The 13,219-nt window shown below is 32.8% G+C and overlaps 2 protein-coding genes and 1 long non-coding RNA gene across 5 annotated transcripts; 2 read left to right on the forward strand and 1 right to left on the reverse strand.

Annotated features, from left to right (window-relative positions):
- The first annotated feature begins 1,308 nt into the window (after positions 1-1,308).
- LOC108217659 (3-deoxy-manno-octulosonate cytidylyltransferase, mitochondrial-like) lies at positions 1,309-9,904 on the forward strand. 3 transcript variants are annotated; one of them, XR_010291119.1, is made up of 8 exons: positions 1,309-1,470; positions 1,599-1,708; positions 4,264-4,392; positions 6,066-6,210; positions 7,278-7,323; positions 7,671-7,757; positions 7,931-8,079; positions 9,635-9,904. XR_010291119.1 is itself a non-coding variant. In XM_064091429.1 (6 exons), exons 3-6 carry the CDS (start codon positions 6,088-6,090, stop codon positions 7,942-7,944), a joined length of 270 nt encoding a protein of 89 aa, XP_063947499.1. In that variant the 5' UTR covers positions 1,313-1,470; positions 1,599-1,708; positions 6,066-6,087; the 3' UTR covers positions 7,945-8,183. The 3 variants fall into 3 exon arrangements, 1 of the variants encoding a protein (XP_063947499.1); XR_001806238.2 differs by lacking the exon at positions 4,264-4,392 and having other exon boundaries at positions 1,313-1,470; XM_064091429.1 differs by lacking the exons at positions 4,264-4,392; positions 9,635-9,904 and having other exon boundaries at positions 1,313-1,470; positions 7,931-8,183.
- LOC108217658 (uncharacterized) lies at positions 8,199-9,260 on the reverse strand. The gene is made up of 3 exons (XR_010291149.1): positions 9,246-9,260; positions 8,563-9,170; positions 8,199-8,437 (listed from the first exon to the last, which is right to left on the reverse strand). It is a non-coding gene; the product is annotated as an uncharacterized LOC108217658 (long non-coding RNA).
- Positions 9,905-10,372: 468 nt separating the features above from the next.
- Positions 10,373-12,596, forward strand: LOC108217657 (uncharacterized). Its single transcript, XM_017390527.2, has 2 exons — positions 10,373-10,725; positions 12,108-12,596. The coding sequence occupies exons 1-2, from the start codon at positions 10,479-10,481 to the stop codon at positions 12,419-12,421; spliced, it is 561 nt and encodes a 186-aa protein (XP_017246016.1). The 5' UTR covers positions 10,373-10,478; the 3' UTR covers positions 12,422-12,596.
- Positions 12,597-13,219: the final 623 nt, after the last annotated feature.

Raw genomic sequence — 13,219 nt, forward strand, 5'->3', positions numbered from 1 at the left:
ATTTAAAATTCTAATATGATATCTCAAGATTTTAGAAAATTATTTCTTATTTTTGTCCAATATCATAGTAGTATAATCAACTTTTTCGGTACTAGTTGAATAATTATGGAGAATTTGTTTGCATGAACTATACTTTTTAAAGAAAAATGTATCTTTCACAAAATTTCAATTTTTTTAAAAGATTTCCAAAATTACAAGGGACACTAGTAAGTTCATCAGAAATTTTTTATTATAAAATATTTAGAAAATATATCTACATATCACCGGTTTATAAAAATATTTAAATTTTTAATTCAATATCTCGAAATTTAAAAGATAATTTACGATTCTTATTATCAAACTTTTAGGTGGTGTGTTCGACTAAGATTTAATGGATTGTATTTAATTTTTTGATTTTAATGAATTGTATGTGATTTTGATTTTATGCAGGTTCTTGATAAAATGTCGTAGAGTTGATGTAGATTTTTCAAGATTTAAGCACAATATTTTAAAATCTCATCAATTTTGTTGGGATTTTAAAAATTTTAAGATACACTGAAAAATACCAAAAAATCAATCATTTTATAAAATCCAAAAAATCCATCATCATTTGAAACAATCCAATCGAACAACATTGAATTTTTGAACATAATTTAATATTCTGATTGAATATCACCATATTTCATCACATGATATAAAACCTCAATTGAATAATTCAAGATTTTAATAAATTTTAAATAATCTCAATTAATACGTTCAAAATTTGTGAATGAAGAAATCTTATAAAATCTCAATTGAATATAGTGTCTTGTTTGAATTGAATATTCAATTGAAACATCGGATTTTTAAAGATAATTTAATATCCTAATTGAATATCACCAGATTTCATCACATGATATAAAATCTCAACTGAATATCTCAAGATTTTAATAAATTTCAAACAATCTCAATTAATACTCCCTCCGTCCCTTTTTACTTGTCACCTTTGTTATTGTGCCGGTCAAATTGATCAAAATTTGATTGAAATTTATTAATATTTTATCAATTAAAAAAAGTTAAAAAATATGTAATCGGAAATAACTTTTAATCTACTTTAAGATGTAATTTTCAATTTTTTAAAATAATAAAAGAGTGACTTATAATTTTTGATTAAAAATTAGTTAATTTGACAAACAAAAATAAAAATATGACACTAAAAAAATACAATAACTATATTCAAATCTCTTAGAATGAAAAATATCTTTTAAAATCTCAATTGAATATTGAATATAACGTCTTGTTTGAATTGAATATTCCTTCATACGAATTGAGAATTGAATGCAGCCCACAATCACATCACATATATATATTTGTATTATTTCAATCGCTGTGTTCTTGTGTCTCCTCTCCTTAAAAAACTAAAATGGCGATACAACTTACAGGATTGCAAACAAGTCACGGCAGAGTCACGGTTCTAGTTTGATCTAAGATATTACAATTTAGTGTTAATCGGTAAGAAGTTATCAATTAATCTCTTTAAGTTCGCTGTTTACACCTCTTTGCCTCTTTATTTTTCCTTCAGGATTAGGGCTTTTACGATTCATAAAATTGATTGTTGTAAACTGGGTTCCTAAATTCAGGTCTTAAATACAAGGTGGAAGGCTATATTCTTTGATATTTATACATCATAATTCAGAATTGTGCTTCCTCAGAGATCAACGATTTACTCCTGAGACTCCTAAGGCTTGAGGTATGTATACATATTTACTCAATAATTAACCCTCCGTTAACTGCCTAATTGTGCTTAATTGTCAGAGTGTATTACTTAACTGTTTTGGAGTTAAAATCTTATACCCATGGACTCTGATTAAATATGTTTCAGATGTGGTGAAACCGAAACACACTCTCCGTTCTTTCTTTAAAAGTATATCAGAACCTTATATAACTGAAGTAGGCACTAATCAAAGTGAAACTTCTGTGTGTTGGTTGGGGTGAATGAAAATGAAAGGAATGTAATGAAATTTGAATTACAATTTTGTTGAATGTTTAATAATTTCATTCCTTTCACTATTCCATTCCTATTATCCTTAACTAGAGCTCAAACCCTCCACTTTGTGAAGGAATGTAATATTCTTTATCATACCTATTTTCTACTCAAATCTCATTTAACAAAATTTGCATTCACTCCTTATTCAAAGGCCTACTATGACAAGATGTATAAAAATGGAATAGCAGGGAATTTAATAACTACTCCATATCGGGAGAATTCAATCGTTTATATGAATGAAAAAGGAAATTCAATAAATCCTCCTCCATGGAATCAGTTGAATGAAAGTATTTACGATAATATTGGAATCCTGACCATGAAAGAAATTGATAAATTGGTGTTTGAAGATCTCTTAAATTGGTGTTTGAAGATCTTCAAGCCTAGTAGGATCCTCATGCAACAATTTATCAATTTCTTCTATGGTCGGGATTCCAGTGTCATCTTAAATGCTTTCATTCAATTGTTTTGTTGGAAGAAGAGTTATTGAATTCCTCCTCGTTTCATTCATATACACGTCTGTCTTCTCCCAACTGTTCTGTGAAGTAGTTATCGAATTTCTTACTATTGCATTCTTATACATTTTGTCACAGGACTTAATCTAGTCTAATCCACCAACAGTAGCGACATCGTCGTAATGATTATTGCCTTCATAGTTCATTGTTCCTTCAGCACCACAACTATTAACTTTACCAAGCTTTTTCTTCAGATGGACATACTAGTAGTTTTTAATGTCATCATGAGTTCTACCAGGCAGGTGTGCAGCAATGGCAGCTTATCTAAACATACACGAAATCTATTTAAAGTCCTCCCTCCTACCCCCTATTATTTCCTTTTATTTTCACACATTCCATTCACCCCCTACCAAACACAACATTGAATGCTTTGTAGCCTATTGTTGAGCCTGTTGAACCTAAACTAATATTTTTTATAGTAATAGTTTTAGAATAATGAATACATCTAAATAAGTTTTCAAATATCTCTTTTAGCAATTAGCAACTTTATGTATACATATTTACTCAATACTTAACCCTCCGTTAACTGCCTAATTGTGCTTAATTGTCAGAGTGTATCACTTAACTGTTTTGGAGTTAAAATCTTATACCCATGGACTCTGATTAAATATGTTTCAGATGTGGTGAAACCGAAACACACTCTCTGTTCTTTCTTTAAAAGTGTATTAGAACCTTATATAACTGAAAGGCACTAATCAAAGTGAAACTTCTGTGTGTTGGTTGGTGTGAATGAAAATGAAAGGAATGGAATGAAATTTGAATTATAAATTTGTTGAATGTTTAATAATTTCATTCATTTGACTATTCCATTCTTATTATCCTTAACTAGAGCTCAAACCCTCCACTTTGTGAAGGAATGTAATATTCCTTATTATACCTATTTTCTACCCAAATCTCATTTAACAAAATTTGCATTTACTCCTTATTCAAAGTCCTCCCTCCTACCCCCTATTATTTCCTTTTATTTTCATTCATTCCATTCACCCCCTACCAAACACAACATTGAATCCTTTCTAGCGTATTTGAGATTGTATCATTAAACACATAGGCCAATACATTATTCTTTTAATTGTCCTATTTAAAAGACCAAGACAAATGAGTAAATTAATAAAAGTGTTGTTAACGGTTGCCATTGAGAGTTTGATGGCGGATAATTATCTTATCTTCCTCGGGGGTAAAATTTCACCGATATCAGGGTTAAGATGATTCACCTACCTTAATCTACAACTCTTACCATTCCTATGCAACCCTGTTAAATTACAAAATTAATCAGGATATATAACCAAATACAAACTCGCTAAAATGAGACATAAATTAATAGCATAGTTTAACAAAAAAAAAGTACATATATACCAGCAAGTTTAGGAAGGGTTGTCTAATTGCATGTATCATGTTTTTGGACGTAAGATACCAATTTACTATCTTCTTCAGAAGTCCATGCTTCTTTCGTTTTTGCTTTTATTTTCTCAGCCGACCTCCTTATCTCTCTTTCTCTTTATCATTGACTATATATATGTAAGAGATAATGAGGTCAGAGAATGAAAGAGACAAAGGAGCATGGACTTTTGAACAAGATAGCAAGTTGGTGTCTTAAGTCCAAAAACATGGTACATGCAATTGGACATTCGTTCCTAAAAGTAGTGGTATATAACTGTTTTTTTTGCTATAATGTGTTATTAATTTATGTCTCATTTCGGATGAGTTTGTATTTGGTTACATATCCTGATTAGTTTCATAATTTATTAGCGTTGCATAGGAATGGTAACAGCTATAGATTAAGGTGGATGAATCATCTCAGCCCTGATTTGAAAGGGGAAATTTTACTACTGACGAAGATCAGATAATTATCCGTCATCAAGCTCTTAATGGCAACCGGTACTGGCTCTTTTATTTATTCATTTCTCTTGGCCTCTTAAATAGGACAATGAAAATAAGAATTTATTAGCGTACGTGTTTAATATACAATTTTAAAGCCGCTTATTCGTAAAAGCAATTGCCTTCTCCTGATTATTCTGTTGAGTAGTTATCGAATTCACTACTATTACATTCTTACACATCTTGTCATAGTAGGCTTTTATGTAGTCTAATCCACCAATAGTAGCAACATCGTCATAATGTTTATAGTCTTCAAAATTCTGTTTTCCTTCAACACCACGACTGTTAACTTTACCAAGCTTCTTCTTCAGATGGACATGCCAGTAGTTTTTAATGTCATTATCCGTCCTACCAGGCATGTGTGCTGCAATGGCAGCCCATCTACACTTACACGAAATTTAAATAAAATTTATAGTGTCAAATGCATTAACATAGTAACATAAATATTATTAAAGAACAAAACATTTCAATTGAAATCCTTAACTGATATTTTTTATAGCAATACTTTTAGAGTAGTTAATACTTGTAAATAGTAATAAAATCTTGTTTGACATTTTTATTAGCGGTTTTGAGATTGTATCATTAGACACATAGGCCAATACATTATTCTTTTAATAGTCCTATTTAAAAGACCAAGACAAATGAGTAAATAAAAGTGCTGTTACCGGTTGCCATTGAGAGTTTGATGACGGACAATATCTTATCTTCCTCGGGGGTAAAATATCACCGATATCAGGGCTAAGATGATTCACCTACCTTAGTCTACAACTCTTACCATTCCTATGCAACCCTGTTAAATTACAAACTAATCTGGATATATAACCAAATACAAACCCGCTAAAATGAGACATAAATTAATAGCACAGTTTAACAAAAAAGAAGTCCATATATACCAGCAAGTTTAGGAAGGTTTGTGTAATTGCATGTATCATGTTTTTGGACGTAAGATACCAACTTACTATCTTCTTCAGAATTCCATGCTCCTTTTGTTTTTTCTTATATTTTCTCAGCCGACCTCCTTATCTCTGACTATATATATGTAAGAGATATTAAAGAATTGTTTAAATGAGTTGCATACAGAGTTGATATTTATAGATATAAACCAACTATTTATACTTATTCGTAAAAAAGTAAATATTTTTTTGCCCCGGGCGCAAATATTATTTAATAATTCTGGATTTTTATTCCTTCGCCCAGACACATTAAAACAATATTATATTCAAATTTATTGATTTTTCTAGTACAAACTAAAGTTTTTCTCTTGTCAGATGAACATACTCGAATGGTACATTACTCGTACAAGAATATACTCCATAGAGAGGAATTACTTTCTCGTACAAGAATATATTCTGTAAAGAGGAATTTCTTTCTCGTACAAGAATATATTCCATAAAGAGGAATTTCTTTCATTCAAGAATCTGTCGAGTATGTACACTTGACAAGGAAAAACTTTGGTTTGTCATAGAAAAATCAATTAATTTGAATATAATATTGTTCCCATATGTCTAGGGCCAAGGAATAAAAATTCGTAAATATTAAATAATATATGGGCCCGAGGGAAAAGAATCTCTACTTTTGTAAGAATAGGTAAAATAGTTGGTTTATATATGTAAATACCAACTCAATGTGCAACTCATTTCTGTAGTTTTTTCTTATCTCTTGCATATACATAGTCGAAATGGAGAAAGAGAGATAATGAGGTCAGCTGAGAGAATGAAAGTGGCAAAGGAGCATGGACTTTTGAAGAAGATAGCAAGTTGGTGTCTTAAGTCCAAGAACATGGTACATGCAATTGGACAGTCGTTCCTAAAATTGCTGGTATATAACTTTTTTGTTTTGCTATAATGTGCTATTAATTCATGTCTCATTTCGGATGAGTTTGTATTTGGTTACATATCCAGATTAGTTTCGTAATTTATTAGGGTTGCTTAGGAATGGTAACAGTTGTAGAGTAGGGTGGATGAATCATCTTAGCCCTGATTTGAAAGGGGAAATTTTACTACTGACGAAAATCAGATAATTATCCGTCATCAAGCTCTCTCTATGGCAACTGATACTGGCTCTTTTATTTACTCATTTCTCTTGGCCTCTTAAATAGGACAATGAAAAGAAGAATTCATTAGCGTACGTGTTTCGTATACAATCTTAAAGTCGCTAATTCGTAAAAACATTTGCCTTCTCCTGATTATTCAGTTGAGTAGTTATCGAATTCACTACTATTACATTCTTACACATCTTGTCATAGTAGGCCTTTATGTAGTCTAATCCCCCAATAGTAGCAACATCGTCAAAATGTTTATAGTCTTCAAAATTCTGTTTTCCTTCAACACCACAACTGTTAATTTTTTAGGTTGAAGATTTCCTGGAAATGTTTTTTTTAAAAATTTAAATCTATGTTACTATGTTAATGGATTTGACACTTTAAAATTTATTCAGACTTCGTGTATGTGCAGATGGGCTACTATTGTTGCACACCTGCTTGGTAGGACAGATAATAACATTAAAAACTACTGGCATGTCCCCAAAACTGACATATATAAGGGGACAATGTTCTGTACTTCATTGGTTTCCAAGTCTTGAAAATAGACTGATCAAATGATCAAGGTTACTGTGTACTTATAATGAATAAATATACTTGAGTCCTGCTTAGTCAAACATATATGAGATTTTGTGCTTTTGTGTATCTTAAGTCATATATAGTTTTACCGCAAGCTTAGCATACCCGAAAGAAAGGTGAAATCTTGTTACTTGATGTAATTACAGTTTTGAGACTTCCTCCAAGACACATCAGCATTACATATGATACTGAATTTAAGTTACAGCTGGCCTCTTTCTAATTTCTCTATATAACTGATTTACTTACCCCTTTAGATGCTCTTATACAGAGAACATGGGAATGTGCAAACTTGGCGACAACGCTGGGCCATGTTGGTAAATCGCTGACCTCTATTGATCTGATTTTGTTAATTGCATTTTGGCTTAATTCTTGAACTAACTTGATGTTTATATGGTAAACTTCATAGTTTCTGTGGTGCACACTGCATAAGCTTTTAGTCTTTTGGCTGTCCGAGTCAAGATGGGTTGCTTCCCGTACTATGTATTTTTTTCCCGCTTAAAAGCAGAGTCAGTGCTCGTATGGTAATATAATAAAATTAGGCCGACGCATATGGAAACTGCTCTAAACTGTATAGAAGTTGTTAATTTGATCCTTCCCCTCCCCTCTACTGTATTATTTCTGTTTTATATGTGAATGCTCATTCAGCTATTCCCTAATGTAGTTGTTGCCAAGGATGATGAAAAACTTGCTACTTGTTGTCGAGGATTTGGTGCTGATGTTATAATGACATCCGAATCATGTCGAAATGGTAAAGAATAGTCCATTATCGTAATTTCCCACTGGTTTCAGAAATTTCTGTTGCATATTAGTGTAGGTATTATAGCTGTGAAGTTGAAAGAAAAGATATAGAGGATGTTATTTTAAATGCTGTTACAGTAATGAATGTGTCAACATTCATATATTAACTACTTTTCCTTGCAGGGGATAAAAGTTGACCACAATGCCATGGTGTTGACAGCCAAGAAGATGTTGAAAAAATTGAACGTTATACGCGTGGGAGAAATTTGTCTTCGTCCTGCAGGGTACAAGCAGTTTATAGAAGAAGACCTGGAATATAGTCTTGGAAGGAGGTACACTATCTTCTAGTTATGGTCATGTATCTATTTATGATTATTTGCTGGTTGATAGTATCTTGTATACCATTTATATTATAAGTGAAGGTTGTGATAATGAAGTATTAAAAGTCAGATAAACACAAGAAGTCGGTATATTTTTGAAATTACCAAGCAATACACTAAGTATATGAATGCATTTCATATGCTCGAATTATGTTGCTATAAGCTGGACCTCAGTTTTGAAGAGAAGAAAAGAGAGGTTATGGGAATCGACAGAAAAATAAATGAAGCCTCCAGGAGAGTGAGTCACAAACGATCCAAAACTCCTCCCAACTATGCAGTGCCATAGCCGTCCATATAATGAGTCAAACTCCTTCAGAAAATTTGATAGAAGTCATTAGAAGATCTTATAATTTTAACTTAATCGGCAATCACTTGAGTATAGCCACGTATAAGTGTGAATTTGTTAGCAAGCACGTAAGTGTAATTCAACAGTACCTTTTTGAGGGATCGAGCAAGGAGGGAAGGGCTGGGGGAACAATTAGTTGTATCACGCAGAAGTGAATTGGTGAAACAGAGGGCGTGGTCCTGCATAGAACAAGGCATGTTACCTGATATTAATCGCATGGTCGACCTTATTGCCATGTCATTTGGTTTTAACTTGTTGCCGGTGTCTTGATCTTCTCCTTCATCATCCACTTCTGTTAAACTAGGTAGTTTCTTTTCTCGTCTGCATAGCATTAGCAGCTGCTTCTGCTTCTCAGTCTCCCGAACCTCGTGATCTTTCTTCAGAGTCTTCTTCCTCTCCATGTAGGTCTTTACAATCTTTTCAGCTTCTATATGTGTATCTATGTGGGCAAGATAGTTGAATTATGGTCTATGAGTATTTAGACAGTGTGAATGTGGAATGGCTGGACGGCAGCATGGCATTTATGTGTATGTGTATATTTGAATGTTGACTGAGTAGGTGGGTGTAGAATAATGCACCAGAAAAAGATAGGAAATTTGAGTCCTTATATTCCTGGTTTGCATTGTTAGAACACTGTTGAACAAGTAGTGACGTGACAGTGGCAAACAAGAACTAGAGATAATAGCAAGTTGCAGTCCTGCACGAGTTGTGCATGATATGCAAATCAAATGCAAGATTAGTGTGAGCTTTTGACCAATTTTGTATTTATAACCTGTCCGGTTTCTCTTCATTTCTTTAGGTGTTGATGTCTACGCTATTTTGTTTTGAATCTTATTTAATACTCCATCCCGCGTAAATGTTCACGGCATGGAAGTGAAAAAATATGAAAAATAAGAGAAAGTGAGGATGGTGATATGACTGATTAATATTTAATATATAAAGTTAGTATCGTGGAAGAAAATAGTGTGGGTATTTGGTTTTTATATTATAAAATTTTATTATATTTGATAAATATTGAAATGTAAATAATTAAACGAGATATTTAAAAGAAAAATGTAAAAAATGGTTGAGATGAAGGGAAACGCAGAGCAGCTTCTATTTTGATGGAGTAAGTGTTTGTTCGAATTTTCGTGTACGTAATATCCGATCTCTTGTTTGCAGGATGTTTTTTCCAATGTCTGGTTTTGTCGGCAGAAGTTCTTGAAACGAGCTCAGACTGCATTGATTCTTCAATCCGTGTTGAAGCATCTTTGTAATTCGAAAGATGGTTATATTCTTCGTTTTAATGTAGTATTTTATGATGGTAAATTTCTTCTCCTTATGAAATTGTGATATTTTCTTGGTTATATTGTTTATAGTTGTTTGATAATTTTGCTTTTTATTATCCAAAAAACTTGGATACCGGTATATTTATTCCTGATTTCTTTTTTCTTTTTTTTTTTGAGAAAGTTAGTCCTGATTTCTTATTTCTATGTTTAAGAAAAACATTCTTTCCGTTTCTTTTTAGTTGTTCAAACTTTCAACAATGATCATTGACATTTCTTGACAAGATATTAACAATAATTTTTTTTATTATCTTAAAATTTTAAAATTATATTTTATAATAAATTATATAGAATTTCAATTAAATTTGAAATAAAAAACTGGAAAACGAGAAAAACGGAGCGCTTTTGTTTTGAAAGAAAAATGGTCTTGATTCTTAAATAACTGTGGGCGGCAAAGTCAAATCCACGGGCCCATGATTGAACGTGGACCATTTGGATAAATAATTACGGACCGAGGATGGCCCATGAAAATATAAACCAATTTGGAAAATGAAACGTGTCCGAAAAACACAAGTGTTACGGGTCCCACATTATCTCATGACCAAACTCATCCACCACACACATGACACACTGACACACATTTTAGGCTTGTGTCTGTATATATTTTTACTACAACTCCTAAGTTGCAAAAATTAAAAAATCCAAAAAAAATAATAATCTACATTTCTGGTAATTTTCCGATGGGTATTTTGCTTGAAAATCTCACCGTCCCACGCGCCACCGTTGTCGCGGCGGCGAGTATCTCTCCGATCGTAGGTTCATTATCTGTTTCTCCGATCTCGAAGCGCCGGGAAGTTATAAAGTTACCGGAATCTAGAGGACTCAAGATCTCTTCTCGCCGCTCTAGTGGATCGCTGACTTTTAATTCTAGAGGCGTTCGCCGTAGTGCAAGGATCGTTGCTGAAACTCAGGACACTGCTGTTGTAGGTTAGATCCTTGTGAACAACTTTTACTATCTCCCAACGATTACTCTGTTTAGAGGATGTCGAGAATTCGAATCTTATTAAAAACTTTAACTATCTCAACACGCATTTTTTGTTCACAAATTAAAAGAACTACTCTCTTATTGGAGTCACGGGTCCTTGAATTGGATCCGATAAGAGCTTACGGATCAAGTAACTTTGTTTAATTTAAGATTATGCAACTAACTTAGGCTTAATTTTGGTAAATTGAATCGTCTGATCATGTGGACTTAACTTAGTAGGAACTTGAAGTTACTACTATGAGTTTTGAAATTATTGAACCAGACACGGGAACTGGTTTTAGTTCCAATGAAATTGTAATTACATGGTTGCGTCTGTATTGGAACAAATAAAGTTTACATAATCTACAACAAAGAGTTGATGTTTATGTGTATGTTATGTTGATCTTCCTTAAAAGACAGCAAAATTTTAATTTATACTGATATGTGCATGAAAACAACATGACTTGTCTTGATTTTTATCCTCCATTTCTGTAATTCTATAAGTAATTATGATATTCAGTCTACTTGCGAACGCCTATGTAGGCATATTAACTACTTATCCCAATAGGTGCTTTTAGTGCAGGAAAGGTCTATATTTCAATTTTATCCTCCTCTTCCCTCGTGAATAATATTATCAGCTATCTAAAAATGGCAGCTGAATGTTAGTAGACAATAGCATACTACTAACAGCCAAACAAAAAAGCTTTGGATGATTGATTCCCTGTAGTGAGTCGTTTTTTCTTCTAGATGACATTGTAGTGCCCCTGCATTAACATCAAAAATTTAGGGTTAAGGTCATCCAGCAGAAAAAACCGTTTGTACTATGTTGTAACATTCGTATGTCAGGGACCCGGACTCTCCAAAAATAGTATTTGATGTATTGGCCATTTAGATAATAATTGTGATTGCACTTCTTTGAGTAATTCAACAACCTTTGAGTTTTGGAAATCAGTTTCTACTTTTTATGCACCATTTATCAACTATGATTTTATGGCTCTACTCTCCAACTTAAAAAGCATCAAGGGGAGCTACAAAAAATTTAAGAATTTAACACTGAGTCTGCACTCTGCACACTTGATTCATGGAAACTGCAAAATGTTATGTATATTCTGTCAAGTTGCGTATGTAAATTTCTTTGATTTATTAGTGTTGCATCTTTTGCTCAATCAAATGTACTTGTGATTTTGACTGCCAGTGGAGATAAGCTGCTGTCTTCTTATCCGTATTACATTTGCGGCATTTTTTTTTAGTACATTCAGAGGGGATTGCCTGGGTTTCACAGATTTTAGTTGTGAAACAACTTTTTATGAAAACTGAAGAACTTCAACATGATTTCGAATTGCAGTACCTCCTGTCACTGATGGGACGTGGAAGTCAGATGTACTCGAGTCTGAAACCCCTGTTCTGGTTGAATTTTGGGCACCATGGTGCGGCCCATGCCGCATGATCCATCCCATCATTGATGAACTGGCCGTAGAATTTGCGGGCAAACTCAAGTGTTACAAGCTGAACACTGATGAGAGTCCCAATATCCCAACCGAATATGGGGTCAGAAGCATTCCAACTGTTATACTTTTCAAAGACGGTGAGAAGAAAGATGCTGTTGTTGGTGCAGTTCCGAAAGCAACTCTAACCACAAGCATAGAGAAGTTCTTATAGAGGTGGTGGTAAGCATGCAGAATGTTTTCTGGGACGTTAGATGTCTCTTGTTTCGTGTTCTTTAGCCTGGTACTTGCAAGTTATGTTACTGCAAGTCATATTCTGAATGTGCTCATGTATAGTTGAAATTCCATGTTACCTATTTAAAGACTAATGATAATTACCACGTTATTCACATGACCGAGTGAGTTCTTGCTTCTCTTTGTGGAGTAAAATTCCGATCCTTGGCTGTTATTTTCAATGTTTATTGTTGGTTTAGTATTTCTTAATTTTGTTAAACAATGGTTAGTTGCATTAGCAGAGAATTTCAGAATCGCTCTGTTAACTCTAGTTTCCAATTGATTCGGGGTACCTAGTTGCTACTGGGCTAGTATAAGTTTTTATGCATAATACAGCATTCAGGTTTTGAACGAATGCAAGCTCTTGGTTGTAAAAGATGTGTACCATAACTTTTGAAGTAAGATTCTGCAACCTATGATTTTATGCCGCACGAACATCCATTTTGTTTAGAATTCTTGATCAAATAACCAAATATTTAGGTGGAATGACAAAAATAATTTTATGAAATGTGTAAAAATTCTATAATTTTGAAAATGTACTTTCATCCTAACATTTTGTTAAATTTTTTAATAATGTTACGTTTACCACTAATCTACTCTCAACCAATCGTATGTTTGTCTATTAAATTTCATATGTATATACTCACATATTTCGGTCTCTTAGTCACTTAAAATATACTCATAAAATTTAAAATTAATTATCAAATTAAGTCAATATTGAAATGAGTTGCTAATTTGA

The sequence above is a fragment of the Daucus carota genome, chromosome 4 (assembly GCF_001625215.2).
Source record: "Daucus carota subsp. sativus chromosome 4, DH1 v3.0, whole genome shotgun sequence".
Taxonomy (NCBI): Eukaryota; Viridiplantae; Streptophyta; class Magnoliopsida; order Apiales; family Apiaceae; genus Daucus; species Daucus carota.